This window comes from Benincasa hispida, chromosome 5 (assembly GCF_027475165.1).
Source record: "Benincasa hispida cultivar pf3 chromosome 5, pf3_genome.v1.1, whole genome shotgun sequence".
In the NCBI taxonomy this organism is placed as follows: Eukaryota; Viridiplantae; Streptophyta; class Magnoliopsida; order Cucurbitales; family Cucurbitaceae; genus Benincasa; species Benincasa hispida.
The window spans coordinates 25838191-25864561 of record NC_143482.1 but is presented as its reverse complement, the minus strand read 5'-3'; the positions used below and the strand labels follow the sequence as shown (position 1 = coordinate 25864561).

The following is a 26371-nucleotide window of genomic DNA, read 5'->3' as shown; positions in this document are numbered from 1 at the left end:
GATTATACCTTAACTACAAACAGTACACATAATGTAAAATATTCAAACTCAAACGTAAACTAGATGGTGCAACAAGGCTTAGATATGGAAATAATCAAAGATTTGAAAAAACCTTAAAATCTTTGGATATTCAAAATATAGTGAAGGTATGCTTCTAATAAGCGCTGTCTGAAGACAATTATTCCCTCTACACTGGTTGCAAGAAGGCTACAACGATCGTCTCAACAGGACACAACGATTTACTCTAGTAGAACTGCAACCTTGAACTACTTGGATCTAGCCGAACTCTTGGATATTTACTCTCAACTCAACCCAAGATGAAAAGAAAGAAAGAAAGGAGAGAACTCTTCAATTTGAAGTGACATGTTACAAATGAAGAACCAAGTTACTATTTGTAGACTAGCAACTTAGTAATTCTCCAAAATATAAGATATAAATCAAATAAATATAAAAACTGAAACATTTATCAATTTAACTCATTTGAGTTTTTATTTGACAAAAATTAAACATAACTCATTCAAATTGAAGAAAGTACAAATTTAACTTTAATACATGTTAAATTTGTACATAAACCATATATGAATTTGAAGTCTCAGTCCAATTTGAAATTTTTTTATAATGAATTTAATCTACATAATTAAATTCATCTGTTTATATTTTAATATTCAAATGTATCACTTTCTTTCACTATAAATATCCAACACTACATACAATTTAAAAGGCAATATATAATTTCCAATTATAATAATTTCTCCGCCAACATTAGCATAACATAAAAAATGAGCTATCGACCAATAAGTTAGATTTTCGACCTCACCCTATATATTCATTAACAATACAAACATACAATTTGTCTTTGATTTTTATTTGTTAGGACAAATTCCGGGGCATGTTTGTTTCATATATTTTTCTAAGAGATTTTAGACAAACATTAAGTAACCTTGTTTGTTTAACAAAATTTCACTTTTTAAAATCCATTTGAGATGAGTTTTTTAATACTCTGCATAATGGTGCAATTTTTATGCCGGGAAGATTGAATAGTAAAAATATAGCCTAATTAATTAATAAATGAATATCAATTGTTTATTACAATTAATATTAATTAATTGTTAAATATAAATATATTATTTAGACTTAATAAATTTCGACTACTACACTTATAATTAATATTTTATGCTATATTAACTATTTAATATAAATTATTACTATTAATTATCAATATTCTAATTTATTTATATTAATTTAATTATTTTTAGTAATTAATTTAAATAATGTAATTATGTTCAATATAAAAGTATTCATTTATTTTTTATTTTAGTTGATTAAATAATTAATTAATATAACAATAAACTAAGTAATGCTAGATTTAATTGATGACTATTAAGGGTGTACATCTGTTAGTGTCAGTTTTGGGAGAAAATCAACATTGAAAATCGATCAGAAAAATTAGTTGGCAGTCGACCGCAGGTTAGTCTGCGGGTGATCGGTTTTGTCAGTTTCCTATTTCTTCTTCTTCTTTCTCCCTCAATTAGATTAGAGGCAGAGAAAATCGAATACATTTTTCCCATCAAAAAGCAAGAAACTATATTGAAAAAAATTGTAGAAGAGAGAGCAAGAGAAGAGGTCATGGCGGCGGGGGTGGAAATGGGAGAGGAGAAGGGAGATGGAGATCAAATTGGGAATGTGAAGAAAAAAGGTGTGGTAGGATAAGAAAGAGTACCATATTTTTCTTTTTTCTTTTAAAAAACACTAATATACATCATGATCGGTTAGTCGGGGGTATCGGTTTTTTATGGAAGAACTGACCACCGACCAACCATGACCCCCTTCCTACAGACCGATCAAATTATGTATACCTTTAGTGATTATATTAATTAGTATATTGAATTTAATCAAGTAATTATTTAATTTTGATTTCTATATTCAAAATAAGATATTTAACTTTCAAACCTTAAATATTCTACGTATCCAAATAAAAATATTATCTCAGATATTTAAAACTCAAACGCAGCGATCCAAACTGGGCCTAATATTATTGTTTGGGTATTTGAAGGGGAAAAAGTATTATTCGGAAAAAAAAAAAAACGTATAAAGGATAAATGGGCATCGACCAGAATAATTTTAGGGCGAAAGGAATTTAACAGCAGACAGAAAAAGAAAGAAGAAGGAAGGAAAGGGGTTGAAGAAGACTTGAAGTTCGGTTCTTTCAGCTTTTGCCATTCCAATCGGAGCGACGACGAAGACGGAATCAGGGAGAGGGAGGAGCGAAACAAATCCGCATCATCCCTTCTCCTCAATCCCCATCGCCGGTGATACCTTCCACCGGATTCTCCTCAATCCATTCTGAGTCCTCAATCTGGATTGGAACTCCATCAACTGCGATTTCTGGTAATATATTACATGTATTTGTGCTTTCGTGTCCCATCCTCTTTCTGCTTCTAATTAGGGTTTCGATTACTCTTTACGCTACCACTGTCTCTATACTAGGGTTTTCGCTCCTTTGTGGATATTTCCGTCCGTCTGCTTCCTCAATCAACCGTCCGGTTTGACCTTTTTTAGTCGTTCATACTTCGGTTTTCTTGTTTGATGCTTTGTGATTTATGGAAATGGAATAAGAAGCTGACTTCTCAAATCCAATGTCTTGATGTTTATTGATTGTTTATTGTATGCCTTATGTTAATGTTAACCGAAGTAATTTGTTTACAGAGTGAAGATTTTTCCTTGTTGATACAAGATGCCTCGGGATTTATCACGATCTCGATCACCTTCGTATAGGCGGAGGCATTCACCATCTCCCTTAGGGCATAGGTATACCAGGAGAAGTCGAAGAGACAGGAGCCGTTCACCGTATTCATCGTACAGCAGGTGATCCCGTTTATGTTTTTGGTTTTATTTACTTTCGATCAATCGATTGAATAATCTCCAACGAATTATGAAAAGATTGATGACACCATATCTTCCCACGCGGTGTGTATTTCACTGACATAGGAGTTTCTGCATGAATTTTGTCCCTTTTGCTGTAAATTTCCACCTTTTTTGATATGTAAATTTCCCCCTTTTGCGGTTTGTATTTTAGTTTTCTATATTTACTTCTCTCTTGAACTTGTTCTGCGATGAGGTCAGAGAGCTTTGTCTACACTAATTGCATGTTCGTTTACAGTTTTTTCTTATTATTATAATGTTGACAAGAAACAGGTCGGGTATATTTATTGCTGTATTTATTGGGTTTTTGTGTTCATTTTGTTGTTCAATTACATAAATGGATCATTATAAGTTGGGATTTCTTGTACTTCCCTTTCTGTGAGTCATGTCTTTCAGATCTACATGACCTCTTTTATGGTTTATATGCTGATGACATGATCTTCATGACCTCTTTGATTTATTGGCTGATGAGTGGTTGTCTTGGTTTGTACTTGTGCTTTACTATTATGAATTTCACATGAAATTTCTGATTTTTTTGGCATAATTGTCAAGTACCTCCCGATGTTATTTAATTTGTTGGGATTGATGAGTGGGGGAGAAAATTTTTAGTCTTCGGGGGGAAAAACTCTAAAATGTGGTGAGAAGCAAACAGAATAGACATGATCTTGGTAAGAAAATGGTGAAATAAGTCAGTTCTTCCTATTACATGGGAAGTTATCAGGTTAAGGGTGCCGATGGTTGTCCTGTCATTGCTCGATTGTGACTTTGCTTCTTCATGTGATGTGATAAAAGATGGAGCTCACAAAGGTTTATTCTTAACAATGTATGAGGTAACTGTACGGTGCTAAGTGGTAGGCTAGCTTGATACATACCTATGTATAATATTATAATGAAGTCTTTATCTCTTGCTCAAATACTTCTATTCATTATACAGAAGAAAAAGCTGCTCAATTTCTCCAAGACGTAATAGAAGTCGTTCACGAACACCAAGACGCCATAGAAGTCGTTCTTCAATTTCAAGGAGTTACAAAAAGCAAAGACGGCGAAGTTCCTCATCATCTCTACACCGTAGATCTTCTAGTTCTAGCCTTGGATCCATTGAGCAAAAAAGTACCAGTGAAAAATTGAAAAAGGAGGAGGAAGAAAGAAAAAGGTATATTAACTGTCTTACTGGTGGTTTTATGTTCTTTTTTCTGCCTCTCAATTGTCCTTGGGTTCATCTCAGAATCATTTAGTAGTTCGTTTAAGTACTTTGTGGGCATTAACCTTTTGAACCATGATAGATTATAGCATAACTAAGATACACGTTAGGATGGCGAAGTGACTTCTTGCCCTAAGTATCGCTATCAGTGTTATCTTTAAACACGATTCAAAATAATGATTACCCTTTAGAAAGAGACTTAAAAGCGGAAGCAGGATAATAATTTAATTGTTTACATGGAGAATCTTTAAATATTTTTTTTAATGAAAATTTAAAACTTTTTTCTTTCTTGTTGGAAGGACATGGGTTGATATTTCGTTTTTGCTGGTTCTTTTGTTAACTCATAAAATGAGGAACTGTCAGTTCCGCACTCCAGCTGGTCACGTGTGTGTAATTCTGAAACAATAAAAATCTAATTGAGCTTTAGTTTAATATGGCTGTTCCAGAAATGCTGTCATTTTTCTGTAGTTGTGCATATGCTAGAATTCTCTATGTACCTGCATCTGCAGTGCATATGCTTGAGCTTGTGAATGAAGATTCTTTGAGATAATAATGGAACTATAGGCTCTAGGTGGATGATGATTCAATGTATTTGGAATTGCTCTCTAAAGATTATGATATCGTGTGAGCATTTTCTTTTTAATTTCACATTATAAAGGTCTTTAACTGATTTTCTTTTAGTATTGGAACTGATTGAAGTTGGCTACAGATTTGTTTAATAATGTTACAATTCTGTGGGATCATCTTCCTTTCAGTTTTATCATTGCAATATTCTCATTGTTTCTATTGTTAATTAGAGCTATATATGTGTGTTATGGATGATCAAAAACAATATCTGTAAAATAGTACGTGGATGTTGCATTCTCATGGTCGTTTATATGTTGTACTGAAAATATTTATTATTTGATTGGTTTGGAACATCAAAGGAAGGTACTAGAACATTTTATTTATTTAATTTATGAGGCACCTTTTTTATAGATGGAGTTAAGGGTATAAAATGACTTGAGTGAAAACCTAACTGTGGGATGTAGGCATTGTTTTGCTCAGAGTCCCCTTTTTCTTTAATTTCTATTGTATATACGGAATTGGAGAAATCTATATACTCTTTTGGAGTCTGAGGAGTCTAATAGTTTGATGCTTGAGAATCTGCTTGTGCTCCTGCTATGTGGAATTTTTATCCCATCTCTGACTTTTGCCTTTCCATCTAGTTATTTCTTATAGTATTGTTCATATTGGATTGACTGGCTAATTTATATTCCTATAAAATCTCTAACTGATTTAAATTCGAGAAAGGGGTTTTAAGATGGGAGGAACTAATGTAGTATGTGGCTTATTCAATTGTTAGGTTGTTGTGAATAACAGTCTGGTGTTATCATGCATGCCTATGTGAACGCCTAATATGAAATATTTGTACAGTCCGTCACATGTGAAGTTTAGATTGAATTTAATAGGCCTCTGGCAACCTCATTTTACATGAAATCCCTACTGTTTTAGTTTAAAGGGTCATAGCAAATGCAAAAATGGAAGATATTTTTTCACCATTTTGATGTTCTAGAGCTTAGATAAAAATTTCATTTTTTACATAAGAAAAAGAAAGTAATATACTCCCCATCAAAGAATGTTATAGTGTAAGGATTTGAGTTCTTCCAGTGATCGGTTTTAAAACTGCGACAGGTTACTTGACATTCTTCTCCACAGGATTTTCTGAAGGAAGATACTGCTATAGACTTGTTATATTTGATGATCAATTTGGTGCTTCGTTAATATGCTGTTCACCAGTTTTGTAACTCTTTTGTATGGATCAGGATTGAGTTAGAGGTATGCCCTAAAAGGATAAGCATGTTTTAGTGCTCTTATCGTCATGGAGGTTAGTTTGTTAATTTACTATATGCTTATATAAACCGGAAGAGGAAAAAACAACGGGCCGAGGCATGATAAAGTCAGTTGTCATTTAATTGTTGTTTGAATTGGAGGACGCTTCAGGTGGTGCATTTCACATATATCCGTGGTTAGCTGTTTTCTTAAATATTTATTTTTCTCTCAGGCGACAACAAGAGACCGAGGCCAAATTGCTGAAAGAAGAAACAGCAAAGAGGGTGGAAGAAGCAATTCGCAAGGAAGTTGAACAGAGCCTGAACTCCAATGATTTAAAACTGGAAATAGACAAGAAGTTGGAGGAGGGACGGAAACGGCTTAACGAAGAAGTAACCGCTCAACTTGAGAAAGAAAAGGAAGCTGCTCTTGTTGAGGCCAGACGGAAAGAGGTACTACTAATTACTTATCTATTGCTAAATTTCTGTGAAAATATAGAGAAGAGAAGTCCAACTTTTGGGTATTGTGGTGTGGTTCGGTTCGGTTCGGGTGGATGGATGTTTAAGAAAATTGTTTGGTCTGTAGGAACAAGCTAGAAAAGAGAAAGAAGAGGTAGAAAGAATGGTCGAGGAGAACAGGAGGAGAGTAGAGGAGGCTCAAAGAAGAGAGGCTTTAGAGAGACAAAAGAGAGAAGAGGAAAGATATAGAGAACTGGAAGAGCTACAAAGGCAAAAAGAAGAAGCTATTAAGAGGAAAAAACAGGAAGAAGAGGAACAGCGAATTAATCAGATGAAACTGTTGGGTAAAAACAAATCACGTCCCAAATTGTCATTTGCCATTGGCTCCAAATAAAAAGAAAAGAAATAATGTCAACAAGAAAGAAAAGTAAATGCTTAATTTTTTACCCCCTTGTGAATTTAGACTCGATTGTTGTCACACTTGTGTAATTTGGGATGACATTTTACTTAATGCCAGTCCGTCTTTCTTATGAAATTTACTCCTCCATGAAATTGCTTCGGCTATTTCTCCCACCCTCACTCCAAACAGAAAAGAAGGAAAACAAAATCGAACAATAATAAATAATTGAGAAAAACTCGAGTATATGTTTGCCGTTGCATTGAATTATATAAGAATGGATTGCATATTGGGAATAGATCCATTTTTAATACAATCTTTCAACATCAAGTAGCAAAGGTATGTGATTGCAAATGATTGAATTATGCCTATTAACATTATGGGCTTTATTATACCTCTATCGTCCGGTATCATTACAAATAAAGCAATCATACTCAAAGTAGTAGTAAATATAGTACAATGCAAAAGAATTTGTAAATATAACAAAATTTTGATCTAACTCTCGAAGTGTATAAAGAATAGACATTGTTGACAGATTATATCTTTGATAAGAGTCTACCAACAATACAGTCAATCATCTAGAAGTCTATCAACGATAAAGTTTAGTATTATAGATTTTGTTATATTTGCACAACTTTAAAAATATTGCTATATGTTCATTGCAATTGTCCTTTTATGATTTGAATTGTTTGTCTAGAAACTGACTAGTCATGTTGTTTCCATCAACATAACTTAAATACGACTTAAAATAGACGGATCAAAATATTACTTCCATTTCATCATATCTAACTAGTAATCTAGATTATATTGTCACAATATAGATCAATCTCTCTAGACTTTTATTTCTATAAGGTAAGGAATTTATCTCACCATTTAAGGTAGGACAATGCTACATAAAATGCTACCAAATTCTATCATTTTGTAATCATGCACATTTCTTATCTATCATTGGCTTCAGAAAATAACAAATCGGGGTTAGATGTCACAATCATACTTCTCAGAAACTTGTAAGCAATTGTGAGGTACACAACTTTCAAAATGCTGTTGGTCTAATTGATCTATCTCACAACGTCAACCCCTATTTTTTCTCTTTCGAAAATTGTTGGAAAATCTTTGAGAAAACATTTGTTTTAGGCTAGAAAGAGTATATAAGATAAATAGCATGACTTAGCATATAACTAAGGTAGGAAGGATTGATAACTAACCTTAACCTCCCTATAGTTTATTATAAAGAATAATGGATGTGTCACCCTCGCACATACAAAGTGGCGGTTAATAAAAGACATGGAAAGTAATCTAACTCTAAAATGATGTACATATAGCACACCACCATGGGTCTCAACCCAAAAAGAGAGATCATTTGTTATGGCATGTGGCCATGGCCTCAACAAAAGATATGGAGAGATAATTGGGCTGAAATTGAGTAATCAAGTCAAGAAAGTTAAACTCCAAGCCACTTGACTCGAGAAGATATTGTCTCAACCCCAAAAGAGATGCCAAGATGCTGTTGCAAACACTCAACTAGAAGACCCGTGAAAGTAGCTTTGAGACACTACTTCATATCGTCTCAATGCTACGAAAAAAAAATCCCAAATGTGTATCATTCAACACTCTGGTTCCTTATGCCTAATGCTAGTTGTGTCGAGACACTATACACAAAGTAGAGACGCCAAGTTCGCATGCGCATAGAGATTTTTGTTCGTAACGTTTCAATGATCTTACTAGTGTTTCAACTCTATTACATATTTGACGATATTTTTCTTCTTTGTTCAGGCAGTGCCTCAAATCTGCCTTAAGGGGTTCAACGACATCCTTAGTGCTATGTGATCATATTTTTCTTTATGGCATTCATCAATATACACCTTGTTTCTTTACACTATCTTCAATTTTAGAGCTAAATAACTCGCGTAAATGGGAGTTATTAATAGTCAATATACTTTGATTGAAGGGGAATGGAAGAAGTAGAGTAAGAGGATATCGAAAAAGAGATGGAAGGTAGGGAAATGTTAGACTATTGAATGAAGAGAGAGGGAGGTAAAATGGGGTGTATGAATAGATAAATGGTTTATGTCCCTATACTAATGGGAAGAACGTGTTTTTTGAAAAGTTAAGGGTTTTAAAGCATCTTTTCAAAATTCAAAGGTGTTTTTGAAACAAAAAAAAACTAATGATTTTTCATCTATATACTAATAGTAAGTGTTTTATTTAACTTTTTTTAGTTTAAAAATCAAAAATATTTTTGAAACAAAAAACTAATGATTTTTCGTTCCATGTACTAACATTAAGTTTTTTTAACTTTTTTTTTTCCTTAATTTAAAAGTGTGACGAAACTTCTAAAAGTTTAGAAGTTTTTTTAATTAAAAAAACTTAATGGTTTCATAAAAAAGTGACGATAAGAATATTTTTGAATTTATTTTGAAATTTGTGTATTAATAAAATTTTTGAAGGTTTAAGACTATGTTCAAACAAAGTACAAAGCTCACTAGCATTTTCTATAATTTAGACTTCTTTTATTTCCCTGTTTTCACTCATTATTCTCTCTCTAAAATATCTCTTCATGTCTAATATTCAAAAAGTCGAAAAGCAAAAAGAGTTATCAAACAAGTATGATTTGGTTATTAAAAAAGGAGTTACCAAAGATATATGGTTTTATTATAAATATCATAAAAATGGATGCCCAATATTTAGTGTCCTAAAAACCATCTGTCAATTTTCATATTATTCATGTGCCTTGTAATAATTGATGCTTGGGGTCCATGTAAGTTCACATCCTATTTGTCACTTTGCCTATAAATAGTAGCATTTGGTGGATCTCAAAATAATCCACATTGTTGAAAAATTCACTTCAAAATTCCATTAATTTTCATATTATCCAAATTTATAATTTTAGTTATATTATGTTATATTATATAAATATATTATTATATTATATTTTCTCTATATCCGTGTTTTCGTTGTGCTCCTCAATTTCACAACTCGTTATCAACATGCGCCTTTCCATCGCTGAAGGTAGATCCTAGAGGTAGGTCGATTTTTTTCTTCTTTATTATAATTAATAAGTTAAATATTATTTTGCATATTTAGTAAATTAAATTTTAATATAAATACAATATTTTGTGATAGTGTTGCCATGACAAACCTTACAAAATTAGAATTCGCAGCTCTTGACATTAATGATAACAATTATTTGTCATGGGTGCTCGATGCCGAAATTCACTTGGATACTATGAACTTGGGAGAAATATTTAAAGAATGAAATACGACATCCAGTCTGGATAAAAGAAAAACTATGATTTTCTTTTGTTATCATCTCCACGAGGGATTAAAAATGGAATATCTTACACTAAAATATCTCTGTATCTTGTGAAAAAATTTAAAAGAAAAGTATGATTATCAAAAGACAGTTATTCTTCCTAAAACCCGTTATGAGTGGATGCATTTGAGGCTACAAGATTTTAAATCTGTAAGTGATTACAATTCCGTATTATTTAAAACCAGTTAGTTAAAAATTGTTATTATGCGAAGAAAAAATTATTGATGCCGATATGTTAGAGAAGACATTTTCTATATTTAATGTCTCGAATATGCTCCTTCAACAAAAATATCGAGAGAAAGGTTTTAAACAATATTATGAATAAATTTCATGTCTTCTAGTGGCCAAACAAAATAACGAGTTATTGATGAAGAACCACAAATCTCGACCAACTGGAACAACAACATTCATTGAAGTGAATGTTGTGAATGTTAATAATCATGGTTGAGGTCGTGGTCGTGGTCGAGGTCATGACTGTGGTAGAGGAAGAGATAATAATTATTTTTCTGGTGGTCGTTCTAATTATTTAAATTTCAAAAGAACCACACAAAATGATGATCACAAAGGAAAAGCTCCACAAGATAAGAGTTCAAAGAGTGTTGAAAATAAATGCTTCTGATGCGGAATGACTGGGAATTGATCATGTATCTGTTGTACGTCAAAATACTTAGTTGACCTCTATCAAGCCTCCCTGAAGGAAAAAGAGAAAAATGTGGAAGCAAATTTTGCATACCTAGATAGTGACATATTTGACCCATCCCACATGATAAATTTGGATGTAGTAGATTTCTTTGAATCTCTTGAAGAGAAGATTGACATAGTTGATGGAACATCAACTGTTTCTTTTGACTTTGAGAATATCTAGACTTAATGTTATTGTTTTCTTTTATCTACCTTCATGTTTTTTTTTAGTAATTTTGGTATATTTTAAGCGTTGTTTTTCTTATTGTAATTATTTTCTTTTAATGAAGAAATATGGATCATTTTCATATGTTGGGTGTTTAGAAAATGAGTAAAGAAGATCTATGTCCGGTAGACAGTGCAACTACACACACAATACTTACAAATAAAAAATACTTTTCCAAATTGACAATGCTGAAAGAAAAGTACATACAATATCAGGTTATACAAAATTGATCGAAGATTTTGGAAAAGCAAATATTATTTTGCCTAAAGGAACTAAATTTACAATTGACAATGCATTATTTTCTAGTTAATCAAACAAAAATCTTCTAAGTTTTAAAGATATACGTTGCAATGATTATCATATAGAGACTGATAGTAAGAATAATGTGGAATATCTATATCTTATCTCAATTGTCTTAAATGAAAAATGTATATAGGAAAATTTTCCTGCTTTATCTTATGGTTTGTATTATACTAATATACGAGTAATTGAAACATATGCAACAATGAACCTAAAGTTCATGAATCCAGACATATTTACAATTTGGCATGACCAATTGAGTCATCCAGAATCTATAATGATGAAGAGAATTATTGAGAATTCAAATAGTCCCCCATTGAAGAATCTTCAATCTAATGAATTATCATGTGATGCTTGCCCTCAAGGTAAATTAAGAATTAGACCATCACTAGCTAAAGTGAGGACTGAATTACTTGTATTTTTAGAACGAATTCATGGTGATATATGTAGACCTATTAACCCACTAAATGGATCATTTAGATATTTTATGGTATTGATAGTTGCATCTAATAGATGGTCACACATGTGCTTATTATCAAGTCGAAATCTTGCATTTGCAAGATTACTTGCTCAAATAATTAAGTTAAGAGCACAATTTTCTGATTATACAATTAAGACCATTCGTCTTCATAATGCTGGTGAATTTACATCCTAAACTTTTGATAATTATTATATGTCAATTGAGATAAGTGTTGAACATCCTGTAACTCATATTCATACACGTGTTGAACATCCTGTAACTCATATTCATACACAGAATGGTTTAGTAGAATCATTCATAAAACGTTTGTAATTAATTGTAAGACCATTACTTATGAAAGCTAAGCTTCCTTCATCTGTATGGGGACATGCTATTTTGCATGTAGCGTCACTTGTACGTATTAGACCGGTAGCTTATTATAAGTACTCGCTGTTACAATTAACTTATGGTCATGAGCCAAATATTTCCTATCAGAGAATTTTTGGGTGTGCAATATATGTTCCAATTATTCCACCATAACGCACTAAGATGGGTTCTCAAAGGAGGTTAGAAATATATATTGGATATGATTCCTCATCAATTATTAATCCTAAAATCTAATAAACTAACATCCTAGGCTGACTTATGAGTCTTGAACTATATGTAGAAACATATAGGGATCAATGTTCAAGATACAACCTAAAGGGTTTATAGTATAGGGGTAAAGTTGGGTACCTTATCCTGGTAACACTATAGATACAACTCACTTTGTATTTAATACAAGCGCAGTGATCGAATATGTTCGTGTAGGAGATACATGAGTGGGGGTATCCTAGACAATGAGTTTGCACGAGACCGGACCGTGAAATAGTAACCACTAGATGTAACTCCATTGACTAGTTAGGTATCTATTTCAATAGGATGACCTAGACAACTTAGTCTTACTCCTGTTCATGAGAGATTGTCCTTTTATTTGTATGGGTGAGAGTAGCCAATTTTCCGACTCAATATGTCTACTATTGCTGGGATAAGACCGAGTGGGTAGCCGGGAACATAATCATATAAGATGGATTTCACTTCTTCCCGACTTTAGGGTAAGTAGACGAGTGTTCCCTTAAGTGGTGTCTTTAGGACTTGAACAAAGGGCTCTACTCTCTCACTGGTCCGAGATAGGTTTCTATTTAATGGTCGGACCATAAACACATTGTTCATTAGAGAAGCACTGGTACTTGAGGATGGGCAACTTAAGGTAAAATGGTAATTTGACCTAAATGGTGTTATGAACATTCGTGAAGGACTAACTTGTTGTTATTGGTCTATATTTGTGGATATATAAATATATATGTAGTGAGAAGAGTGCACCTGTAGATCTTTAGTGGAGTGTACCCACAGTTAACGAATATTGATTAATTTGGTTAATGAGTTTAGTCAATTAATCTCACATCATTGGAGCTTCTAATCTGTAGGTCCATGAGGTCCCCTTCCTAGCTTGTAAAGGGTATTGAGATAATTTTTCATTAAATGGAACTTGAAATGTTCAAATTAAAAATTGGGAATTTCTTTTTATATATGTTGATACATTTTAATATAAATTTTAATTTTAGACTTTATTATTAATTCAGATATGATTCAAAATTAATAAATGAGAATGAAATATTTGAAAAGATTTCAAATATTAATTTAATATGAATGAGATTCATATTGAAAACTGTAGGTTAAAAATAATGTGCATTGGATGCACATTAAAACTATAGGTTAAATAAGAGAAATATATTTGAATATGATTCAAATAAGAAATTTAAATTAAATATGTGATATTTAATCGATTAATTATTTAATTTAAATGAATTTTTAATTTAATTAAATTGATTAAATTAAAACTATAGGTTAAAATTAATGCACATTAGATGACATTAAAACTAGGTTATGTGAGAGGGAACCATTTAAATGGTTATTGTTTTTATTTATTTAATTTAATTAATTAAATAATTTAATTTAATTTAAGTAAATAAATAATTTTATTTAATCTTAATTAAATAAAATGTAACTCCCTACACATGGGAATTATTAGAGCTGTGGGATGAATCTCACGTCTCCTCACTTTCACCCTCCTTTCCCATTCTCATTGTATCAAAACAAAAGAAAAAAAAAAGCAGAGAAGATCAATTGATCGATATTCAAAAACTCGCGTTTTTTTGTCTTCCCTCTTCCTCCCAATTAAAAAAAAAAAAAAAAAAAAAAAGGAGAATTCCACAATTCTCATCTCCTCAATTTTCCTGCAAAAATAGGGAGGACTCCAACGGGTAGTGCCAAATCCCAAATCCCAATAGAGAAATTCTATTGTCAAAAGTTTACAAGGTAAGATTTATTCCTTGTATAATTATGTTTTTGAATTGCATGCTTAATCTATTTTTCTATTTTATTCAAATGCAAAATTGTTCTGTTTTAAATGCCAATTTTAAATACGTTTGGATTCTGTGTTTTGGCTTCCATTGTGCCTTAGGATTTTCATCCCTTTAGACAAGTGATGTATTTACGACATGATTTACTAATTGTCATTTTAATGAGACAAATTTTCCAACATTAGGTGGAGGAATTAAAAAACTAGAAAAAAAAATTACATGAAATGCATCATTATTGTCTCATTTAGATCCCCATACAGATGAATGTGAACTTGAAGTTCAGAAAATAATTCATTTGTAAAATATAGTAAAACAATTACTAGATGAATTTATAGATGCAAAGAAAGTAACTAAGTCACATATACCAACTGCAAATATTCCATAAAAAATTGATATTCCAACACAACAAGTTGTCGCTAATGAGTATGGAACACGCCAGAAGCGTGGTAAACCAGTGGGTTCCAAAAATAAAAATCATCGAAAACAAAAAATAATTAATAGTAAAAAAAGACTTGGTTGAGGATGTCAATACCCATGAAAAAAAATCCTTGACACGACTTGTGAAGAAAGTGAAATACCTAAAGATAATAATGAGATTTCAATAAACTATGTCATGGCAGGAATCAAACTAATGTAGTTATTGACAACATTTTTGTGTATAATGTTGCTTTTGATATTATATCTAAAAATGAGGATCCTGAATCAAAATCTGTTGAAAAGAATATCGGCATAAAAAATATTGGCTTCAGTGGAAAGAAGAAATCGAGGCAGAATTAAACTCACTTTCAAAACGATAGGTTTTTGGACCAGTAGTCCAAACATTAAAAGGTGTTAAACCTGTGGGATACAAATAGATATTTGTGAGAAAAAGAAATGAAAATAATGAGGTCACAAGATACAAGACTAGTTGCACAAGGTTTTTCACAAATACGTAGTATTGATTATAAGAGACATATTCTCCAGTGGTAGATGCAATTACACTAAGATATTTAATTGATTTGACTTTGTATGAAAGTATGGATATGCATCTTATGGATGTAGTCACAATATATTTATATGGATCTCTTGATAATGATATTTATATGAAAATCCCAAAAGGATTTAAGGTACCCTAAAACATATACATCAAATTCCTAGGAATCAATAAAGTTATAGAGATCACTATATGAGTTGAAACAATCAGGACAGATGTAACATAATCGCCTGAATGGATATTTATGGAAAGAAGTATATCAAAATAATCTAATATGTCCATGTGTTTTTATAAAGAAATCATAATCAAGATTTGCTATTATAACTGTATATGTTGATGACTTGAATATAATTGAAACTCCTAAAAAGCTTTCAAAGTTAATAGAATATCTTAAGAAAGAACTTGAGATGAAAGATCTCGAAAAAATAAAATTTTGCCTTGGTTTTCAAATTGAGCATTTAGCAGATGAAATATTTATTCATCAGTTAATTTATACAAAAAATTTTTTGAAAAGATTTTATATGGACAAAGCACATCCATTAAATAATCCAATTGAAGTCCATTCATTAGATATAAATAAAGATATATTCCGACCTTGAGAAGATAATGAAGAACTTCTTGGTCTTGAAGAACCATATCTTAGTGCAATTAGTGCAATTGGCGCACTTGTGTATCTTGCTAATAGTACTAAGACCAAATATTGTATTTTCAGTAAATTTATTAGCTAGAAATAGTTCTTCTCCTACAAAAAAAACATTAGAAAGGAATTAAGCATATACTTCGTTATCTCCGGGGAATAATCGATATGGGTTTATTTTATTCAAATAAATCAAATTTTGATCTAGTTGGTTATGCATATTCTGGATATTTATCTGATCCATACAAAGCTAGATCTCAAACAGGTTATCTGTTCACATGTGGATGAATGGCTATATCATGGCGATCGATGAAACAGACCATAACGACCACTTCCTCAAATCATGTTGAAATTCTTGCAATTCACGAGACTATTCGAGAATGTATATGGCTAAGGCCAATGACTTAGCACATTCATGAAACATGTGACTTGTCTTCTAATAAAAATCTTCCAACAATATTATACGAAGACAACACAACTTGCATAATCCAAATAAAAAAAGGATATATTAAAGGAGATAGAACAAAACTTATTTCACCGAAGCTTTTCTACACTCATGATCTTGAAAAAAATGACGACATCACTAACAAATTTGTTCGAAGGGTAAACTGACAAACTTATTCACAAAGGCATTACCAACTGCAACTTTTGAAAAATTGGTGCACAACATTGGAATGTGGCGACTCAGAGATCTTAAGTGATGTTTTCGTGAGGGGGAGTAAATATATTATATTCTTTTAGAAGTATGTATTATGTAAAATATGTACTAATTTTCCTTCACGTTTTTATTCCATTGAGTTTTTCCTAATAAGGTTTTAACGAGACATATTTCATATGCATCTAAGGGAAAATATTTTAAATATCATAAAAATAGATGCCCAATACTTAGTGTCCTAAAAACTATGTGTCATTTCTCATATTATCCATGTGCCTTGTAATAATTCATGTTTGGTATCCATGTAAGTCCACATTCTACTTGCCACTTTGTCTATAAATAGTGGCATTTGGTGGATCTCAAAATAATGCACATTGATGAAAAATCAACTTCAAAATTCCATTAATTTTCATATTATCCAATTTTATAATTTTAGTTATTTTATATTATATTTATTTATTTATTATTATATAAATATATCATTATATTATATTTTCTCTATATCCGTGTTCCCATCGTACTCCTCAATTTCACAACAGGTTTTTGTTTTTTTATAACAGTGAAAAAAAAACACTGAAATAGTTATCGAATAGGCCTGAATTTTTGTGAAATTCATGAATTTGGAGATTTTTTTTTCCCGTGATTGATCTTGGGAAGAAATGAAGCTCAATTTGATGTAAGGTTTTCTTTCTTTCTTTTTTTTTTTTTTTAAAGCTTGTGAACTCTGAAATATTGGCTTAAGGGGTCGTTTGTTTCGCGGGTATCCTAAATTCCCATGGAGTGAACATTTGGATTATCTGTTTATTTTGCAGTATTGTGAGATGCCTCGACATTTGAAGATTTTCGGGCATCCTCCGGATGGAGGACATCTGTAGAGTTTTAGATACCCCTTTTGAAACATGAGTTTTCCAAATTCCCGAGTTAAGGGCATCCTCATTTTACCTTTCTTCTTTTTTATTTCATTATATATATATATATATATATATATATATATATATATTCATTTGCATTATATAATTAAAATAAATATTGTCAACCATGTATATCATAATTCTTACTATTTTCTTAACAATACATTTAAATTTAAATTTAAATTAATATTTATTTTATAAAAAATATTAAACTAAAATATATTATTTTATTGAGAAAAATAACATATAAAAATCACATAAATTGTATTAGTTTTAAAAGAAATTTAAGTCGATAAAAACAAATATGTTATATAAGTTCAAATTATATCAAATTAATTATAGAGTAATAAATAGTCATAAGGGTATTATGGGAATTTTATGTAAATTTAAAACATTTCCGAGTAAAAATCCTACGAAATAAACATAGTTATCAAAATATTCCTAGATATTTGCAAAAATATATTCCTACAAAACAAATATGGTAATCTAAAGATGTCGGACATCTATAATATATATAATTCTGGGTATCTAAGATTCCGATTATCTACCTTCCAAAAACCAAATGGCCCATAAGATATAAATAGATGTTAGGCCAAGACAAAAATATCGTTATCGGTGTAAATTTTGGTAACTCATATTTACGAATATATATCGAGCATATTCTAGAAAAAATAATGGATATCACAAAAATTTATAAAAATATTGAAAATTTTTAGTGAAATTTTAGATTAAACTTATTTAAGTAATAAACCATAACCTTAAGCATATAAATCAATAATTAGAAGCCAAATATGATTGGTAGTTGAATCATAGATAATAATGAAGAAAAAGATAATGAATGGCATATTTCATTAGTAAAGTATAGGTCATAAAAATTAAGGTCAAATACAAGATTCAATGGTTAAAAATATGATCTAGGACGTACTAGTCCAACATTGCCATAATTTATTTGATAATGACAATATTGCTCCCAAGTCATAGTATATATGTTCAAAATTTTTTAACATAATTGGAAGTATGTTATTAATGAGTCTCAACATCAGCTCCAGTGCTTCTAATAGGAGAATACTTTGGATCAAACCATGTTTCATCCAAATGAGGATGTTATGAAGGATGGTACATAAAATATAGAGGTTCAGAGTCTTAATCTTCATCACTTTCACGAGGAAGTTGTGGTAGATTGATGTGTAAACCCATCACTATAATCATAGGAACCTTAATCACTTAAATGATTATAGTTACTATGTGAATAGTTATAATTGCTATTGTTATAGACATATTGTCCATACCCATATTGATTGTCCAAACTTATTCAATGAGGTTAAAACTTAGAATATGTACTTTTTTATGGTTTTTTTGAAATTCAAATTCTTTGGAAATGAAAATTTTGGATGGAAAATTAAAAAAAATTGGAAATTAGAAAAGCTAGCACATTTGAAAAGCTTTTTACTGGAAAAAAAAAAAAAAGGCATAAAGAGATATCCAAACAACATGTCAGCAAAAGATCCATGATAACTTTGCAGAATATCCACGATTTTCTTGATTTGGGAAGGATATTTCCACGAAATTAAAGATATATCACTGATTAATCGCTAATCTTGGTGATATATCGTTAAATTTTTGGCAAAATGAACTTACCCTCAATATCTCTATCAAATACATGATTTTATTGATAGATTGGCAATATATAAACCATATATCGCGATTTTTTAATCCTTGATTTTTGGTAATATCACTCACTATAATAAAAATTACTTTTAGTGACGAAATTATAACAACTAAAAATATTTAGTCATAATTTTTGGGACAAAATAGAAATTCTTAGCAATTATTGCGACAAAAAATCAATTCATCACAAAATTTGTGGCGAATAAAATTTTCATTGGTTAAATCTTGCAACATTTTTTTTTTTTGCGAGTCGCAAACCAAAAGATTTATTTATTTTTTATTTTTTAAATTGTCCCTTTCACTGCCCAACTTCTTTAAACTCCACTTTAGGTTTCGATTTTTCACGAAGGGGTATACAGAGAAGTTTTGAGGGTTTAGGAGTACAAGCTTTTCCATTTTCACATGAATGGTGGAGGTTCTACTATTTTCAGAAGGGATGGAGGTGGTTCTTCTCATTAAAAAGGTATTTCTTCAATTTCAACTCTTTTTTTGAAGTTTTTTGTTCACTTTTTATTAAAACATTGTTGTATCATGGATTATTTTTTGGGTTAAGCATTTCGAGGTACGTAGAATCAGTTTGTATTATGTTTTCAGTTCTTTTTTAGCTTAAATTTTATTATTGAGAATATAGAAATTGACTCCCTTTTGTTTTGATATGGATATTTTATACAAAACTTCATAAGTCTAAATAGAATTTTACAAGCCTACGGATTTTCTTATTGATGATAGTGACGATACCATTTTTCTAAGTTCCGATCCCGATAAGGAAAATGGATAATTACAAAGTTTTCGTGTTGTTGATTCCTAGGAGGAGATCTCTCGAAAAGTATTTAGTGCCCATTTCGGCCAACTCTCCATCATCTTTCTTTGGCTGAGTGGGATGTATTTCCACGGAATCTACTTGTGTAGTTGACGCTTAATTTATAGCTTATTGTTTGATGAAAGTGTGATTTCTAAGTTTATTGTGGGAATAAAATATGAAAGTATGATTATGGAGATTTGAACTTGGTTATCGAGCCTTTTAAAGCCCTCCAAAAGCTTCTGCTCTATCATTACATGAATGTTTGCAAGATTTTGGTGGAGAACTTCAAATTCACTGGCTAAGTGACTGCCTATAGCTTTAGGAGGGTTGAAATTTAGAGAGCTCGAATGATTCAATATTGCTCGTGTTGGTAAACAAGTATGGAAAATATATGCATATCTCAACAGCCTTGTATTCATATTTCTAAAAGAGATATATTTTCCAAATTGTTCCATCTTTGATGCTGTGCTTAGTGCTTGGATCTAAACCTTCCTACCTATGAAGTATGCATTCAGTAATTCATTAATGGCCCATTTTATTAAACCTACAGGAGAATGGAAGTTATTAAAAACATTCCCCTAAATCCATCCATTTTTTATAAAAAAAAAAAAAAAAGAAAAAGAATGTATTCCATACCAAGTGGATACAAATAGTTCTAAAAATTAAGAATTTACGCCTATTCTCCTAGTATAAATACAATGGAACCAGTATGAAAGAATTTATGGAAATTAAGGGCCCCTTGATAACATTTCCGTTTTCTATTTCCTGTTTCTATCTCATTTTTCAAGAAATGAACTTATTTGATAATTGTTCCTGTTTCTTGTTTCTAAAAATTTAGGAACATTTCTAATGGACATATTTTGAGAAATTACAGAAAAAATATTTTTGTTTTGTTTCTTCTATTTAACAAAATGCATAATTGACCTATCGATAGTTTTGCATGTTCACAATTTTCTTCCACCACTTGGTTGTGTGTTAAATCCTAAGATAGATACTTTTATTTTGTTTTGTTTTATATTTACTTCCATTTTTCATATTTTATTTATTAATTTTATATTTACAAAAAAAAGTCTACTATATTTATATTTTATTTTAATTTTGAATTTTAAAATTCTCCGATATTTAAATTCATATATTACTTTAATTTTCAACCTGTATACTAATTTTTCTTTAATATTTCAACATTTGATTATTAAATTTTGCAATAGGCATGTTTATATACTATCTTAATTATATTATTTTAGTATATCTAAAATTGAATAGACTTTTACGATATATATAAATTTTTTTTACTAAGACATTAATTTAGTTTAATTTTAATATTTTACAACCACGACATTTACATAATAATATAATTAAGTTGGGAGTACTGATCAAATTTGGGCAACATATGAAGAGTATGATACAATTTGTTATTATATTTTGTTTTCATCAGGACTTGTATTAGATGATATAAACTTTTGATAATATTTTTTTCGATGTTTAATGTATTATATTATATTGTTAAAAAAAAAAAAAAAAACAAAAACAAAAAACAAGAAATAGTTATCAAATAAGTTTCTTTTCCTGTTTCATTTTTTTAAGAAATAGAAAACAAGAATAGTTATCAAACATATTCTTATTTCTTACTCTAAAAAAAGAAGAAATAGGAAATATGGAACGGGAAATAGAAAACATAAAACAGGAAACGAGAAAGTTATTAAACGGGTTCTAAATATACCATCTAAAATCAATTTGTTTATATGGAGAGCTTTAAAGAATATTGTTCCCACAAATATCAACCTAATACAAAGGGGATTGGTGATACCTTAGTGGTGTACTGTCTGCAATGGCAATTTCGAATCCATTGACCATGTCTTAATTTTCCTGTACTCAAACTGGCTTAATACAAATCATTGTCTTCAAATTACCTATTGAATTGTGATTTTAATAGTAGCTTTATAGATAGATGGATCGCATTGAACAGAGCCTGTAATAAGGATGAACTAGCATTGTTTGCTGTTGCATGGTGAGCTATATGGTCTTACAGAAATGTATTGAAGGTACCCCATCCAGATATTAAAAGCCCATGGATTCTTCAATAGAAGGAAGCTTTCTTTGCTGCTAGAATTAGAAACTCTGATTGTACTGAAGACATCTACAAAACTAGATGTGATAGCCCATAGTCTTCGTCTTGATCCCCTCCTCATTCTTAAATGTTGATGCAGCTTGAAAGACTAATTCATTGTCAACTTTGTTTCGGAGCTTCAATGGCGGCATCCGATGAGAAGACTATTTGTTCAGATCCTTTGTCTGAAACTCGAGCGATTTTGGAAGGATTACGCCTCGCTTATTCAACAATTCCATAAAGTCGTATTATTGTGGAATCTTATGGAAAATTTCGTTATTGTGACAGAATTTATAATTGGTAAATGTGATTTCTCTACTCATGTTTGAAAGGGGAGACAAGTTATTTGGCTTTTAAGTTGTAATAGTAGTAAGTTTTGTGATTGTTATGCCAATAATATTGACTTGTTATACATTTGATACCATTTTAAATAACATTTCAATTTTTAACTAGTATTGAATTACTAATACAATTGGAACTAGACTACTACTAATGGTTTTTTTCCTTTTTCTTTCAAAGTTGGCCAACTTTACATTTCGGTTAGGTATTATTAGTGTATACGAGTTATATTCATAGATATAATTGTTACATACAATATGATCCTTCGTAAACGACTCGAAGTTGTAGTGGAACAAAATTACTATATTTTTATCCCAACAACTATACCTGTTAGATTCTATGGTATCTCATTGTGGGCTTGATCCTTTAGAGCTAAGATGAGTACTATATAGTCCAACCCTGCACTATATAAGTCTACTAAGAACTATTTTTAAATAGATCCTCATTAAAAAAACAAAAACTATTTTAAATATGAAAGGAAGTCACAATTGCACTTTGAAAAAACAACTAAAATTTGATTTCTCTCTTGCAATTCTAGGGAGAAAGAGGTGCTATGTAATAATCTATTAGGTAAAATGACTTCCAATTGTTTGTGAGATGGAAAGCTCATATTATGTAATATGATTACGAGTTCATGATGCCCAAACGAATATTTGGTAAAAAAAAAAAAAAAAAAAAATTAGAATCTGATCCAATAATAGTGAATTTAAAGATACATTATCTTGAAGGACATATCGATGATCCTACATTGAAGAAATCAAGAGATGTCACAATTTAAATCAGACAGATGAACTACTACTTCTTTCGTTGTCTATTGACAATTGTTTTGAGATTTAACCCTTAGATAAAATACAAATAATTTAAGGGAATTTTCAAAAAATAGAAAAATAAAAAAAAAACTATTTATACAAAATAGCAAAATTTAATCATTTTAGACTTCTGTCAGTTTCTATCACTTATAGATACTGATATCTATCGGTATCTTTTCTGCTATTTTTATAAATATTTTTAACTTTTTTTTATCTATAAAAATTTCCAATAATTTATGTATTATGATTCAACCAAACCACCAGGAAAAAAAACCAAAATTTCCACAATTCCACTAACCAAGTGTGAGAGCACTAACTTTTGGTAGTGACTTCCACACTATGCCTTGCTTTCTTTACCTATTTCTACCACTATCTCTATTTTATTATTTTGATTGGTTTTCTTTTGCTTAAACAAAAATAAACAAATACTCACTCTCTATAAAAATCCCTACTAGGGCGTGTGCTCTCCACAAGCAAATTAACATTTTTTTCTTCTTTTTTTTTTGGATATATTCAAAATCATATAGTTCAAAACTATGGCTTCCTTCCATGCAGAAGCTTCTGAGTCTGGCAGTGTTGATTATACTCAACGAGCTCAGTGGCTCCGAGCAGCAATTCTCGGGGCCAACGATGGGCTCGTCTCCGTTGCGTCGCTGATGATGGGCGTCGGAGCTGTGAAGCCCGACGCCAAAGCCATGCTTATTGCTGGATTTGCTGGGCTGGTCGCTGGAGCTTGTAGTATGGCCATCGGAGAGTTTGTCTCGGTTTACACCCAATACGACATAGAGAAAGCTCAGATGAAGAGAGATGGGAAGGAAAAGAATGTAACGTGAAAGCCATCTTTTCATTAGCTTTCACGAAAATTATTTCAAATGATAAAACTGTTGATAATGTTTATAAAATATAATAAAATTTTGTAACTATCAATGATAGCTGCTGATAGACAGACACTGATAGAAGTCTATCGACGTCTATCAGCGGCTATAATTGATAGTTCAAAAATGTTGTTATATTTTGTAAATATTTTGTATCATTTTTCTATATTTAAAAACAATCCTAGCTTTTATTTATTTATTTTTTTAAGAAAACATTTGGATTATTAGTCAAAATTTTAAAATTTAACCAAGTCTTCAAAAACTATATTTTTTAAAATTTTAAATTTAAGATTGAAAGCATTGGTAGAAAATAAATAAGTTAAGAAGAGAAAAATATATGGATAAAAATAGTGTTTATAAGCTTACTTTCAAGACAAAAATTTCAGTAAATATGCTTTTTTGTTGCTCAAATTAGTCAACTTTTAAGTTTAGGAATACTTTAGAAACAAGGAACATTTCCATTTCCATATCAATGACGGTATTCTTTTATTAAATTTAAGGATATTATTAAAACTTTTAGAAATCAAGGAGTATTTTTTTTAAACAAAGTATTAACTCCTAATGGTTTTCATCTCAAACGAACCGTAAAGATATTTTTGACCTTTTATTAAAAGTTGTATGGTATTTCTGAAATTTTTAAAAGTCTTAAGAGAGTATTTTCAAAACAAAGTATAACCTTCAAGAATATTTCCTATAAGGGTAATTGCAATTGATAACATTTTTAGGAATAATAATCAAGTGTATAACATCATTTAAAAAAATTGTAAATGTAGACAAGTCTATCAACAATAGACTTATATTGTTAATAGACTTCAAAGTCTATTAGCGATAGACTTCTGTCGTTGATAGACTCCTACTAGTGATATGGTCTATCACTAATAGACCCCTACCAATAATTTCGTCTATCACTAATACACTATTTAAATTTGGCCATATTTGTAATATTTTTATATTATGTTATATCTGTTAATATTTTGGGTCTAATATCTATATTTGTAACTGTCCCTTCCTATAATTTAGCCTTAATTTTAAAAAACAATAATCAGATGTAGCTATGAATCATTCTTTAAAGGCTATTTACAAATATAGAAATATGAACAAAAATATTTACAAATATAGCTAAGTTTCATAATAGATACATATAATAGTCTATTGTGGTTAATGGTAGATACTTTGCCATTATTTATAAATTTTATAAGTAATTTTGTCATTTAAAATAATTTCGTTCAATTTTATTTTAAAATTTATTTTGTCAAATGATAAATTTTTATTGAGTAATTGGTGGGTTGCATAAAAATAGGTAGAAGTCCACGGAGATTTTTTTTTTCATTTTAAAAACACAACCCAAAAAAGGATACAAGTAAATATAAGACAAGCTAATATATTATTCTTCCTACATCTTCAGAATAGCATGCAACCAAACCACCAGGCCGAGGAGGAAGAGAAGCTGCCAAATCCGCTACAGGCAGCGCTTGCATCGGCGATAGCATTTTCGGTCGGTGCAGTCATTCCGTTGCTGGCAGCGGTCTTTATCCGAGACCATAAGGTGAGGCTGGGCGTGGTCGCAGCGGTGGCGAGCTTGACGCTGGTGGTTTTCGGGGTAGTCGGAGCCATCTTGGGGAGAACTCCGGTGATGAAATCGGCGGCAAGAGTGCTTGTCGGAGGGTGGATGGCTATGGCCATTACTTTTGGCCTTACAAAGCTGCTTGGGTCTAAGGGACTGTGAAAGCTTTATTAGTCTTTAGAAATAAATTGTGTTGTGTTTATGTTTTTACTTTCAGTATGCATGATCTTAAAACTTTGAAGCAGCTCCCTTTAATCAGTTTAACAAATAAATTATGTTGGCCAGGTGAAAATGTGTGGCTTTTTTTCTTTTCTTTCTACAAGAAGCAACCCTAATGAACTTTTTTTTTTTCCAATGAAATGTTCCTAAATGTTTAGTAATTTTTGTTTTAACTTCAATATATATATATATATTTTGTTGAATGAAAAATTTTGGATCAATCACAAATTACCATGTTATTTATTGAATTAATGACGAAATTATGAAAGATTGAATATTATTAAAGAGTTGATATGTATCCAAATTGAAATTGATAACTTGACAAATCCTAATGGTGCCACATGTTTTATTTTGACGTTTGGATCGAATAAAATAATGGAGAATTGGAGATATAACAAGATTTTAAGTTTCAGTTAGAAAAAAGACAAAACTGAAAATTAATAGAATTTTCAACAAAACGGTTGGAGAACACGTCATTTGTAAAAAAGTTGTATTTTTCAAATTCCTGATTTGCCCTCAATGAGCGCTATGATACATACATTGTAATGGTGAAAGATAATTGTAAAACCGATTATATATAAAAAAAAACTAAACCCATTTAAATAAATAATCCTTATTTTCTCCCAAAATATCTCTTCCG

The 26371-nt window shown here is 30.6% G+C and overlaps 2 protein-coding genes across 5 annotated transcripts; both read left to right on the top strand.

Annotated features, from left to right (window-relative positions):
- Window positions 1-2003: 2003 nt before the first annotated feature.
- On the top strand, window positions 2004-6928 carry LOC120078392 (arginine/glutamate-rich 1 protein). Of its 4 annotated transcripts, none has more exons than XM_039032658.2 (6): window positions 2023-2388; window positions 2488-2543; window positions 2707-2865; window positions 3857-4075; window positions 6168-6387; window positions 6521-6928. In XM_039032658.2, exons 3-6 carry the CDS (start codon window positions 2735-2737, stop codon window positions 6785-6787), a joined length of 837 nt encoding a protein of 278 aa, XP_038888586.2. In that variant the 5' UTR covers window positions 2023-2388; window positions 2488-2543; window positions 2707-2734; the 3' UTR covers window positions 6788-6928. The 4 variants fall into 4 exon arrangements, with proteins under 4 accessions (XP_038888585.2, XP_038888586.2, XP_090170006.1 ...); XM_039032660.2 differs by lacking the exon at window positions 2488-2543 and adding an exon at window positions 3644-3745 and having other exon boundaries at window positions 2119-2388; XM_039032657.2 differs by lacking the exon at window positions 2488-2543 and having other exon boundaries at window positions 2004-2388.
- Window positions 6929-23517: 16589 nt separating this feature from the next.
- LOC120078633 (vacuolar iron transporter homolog 2.1-like) lies at window positions 23518-25892 on the top strand. The gene is made up of 2 exons (XM_039032921.2): window positions 23518-23897; window positions 25354-25892. Exons 1-2 carry the CDS (start codon window positions 23610-23612, stop codon window positions 25672-25674), a joined length of 609 nt encoding a protein of 202 aa, XP_038888849.1. The 5' UTR covers window positions 23518-23609; the 3' UTR covers window positions 25675-25892.
- The last annotated feature ends 479 nt before the right edge of the window (window positions 25893-26371 follow it).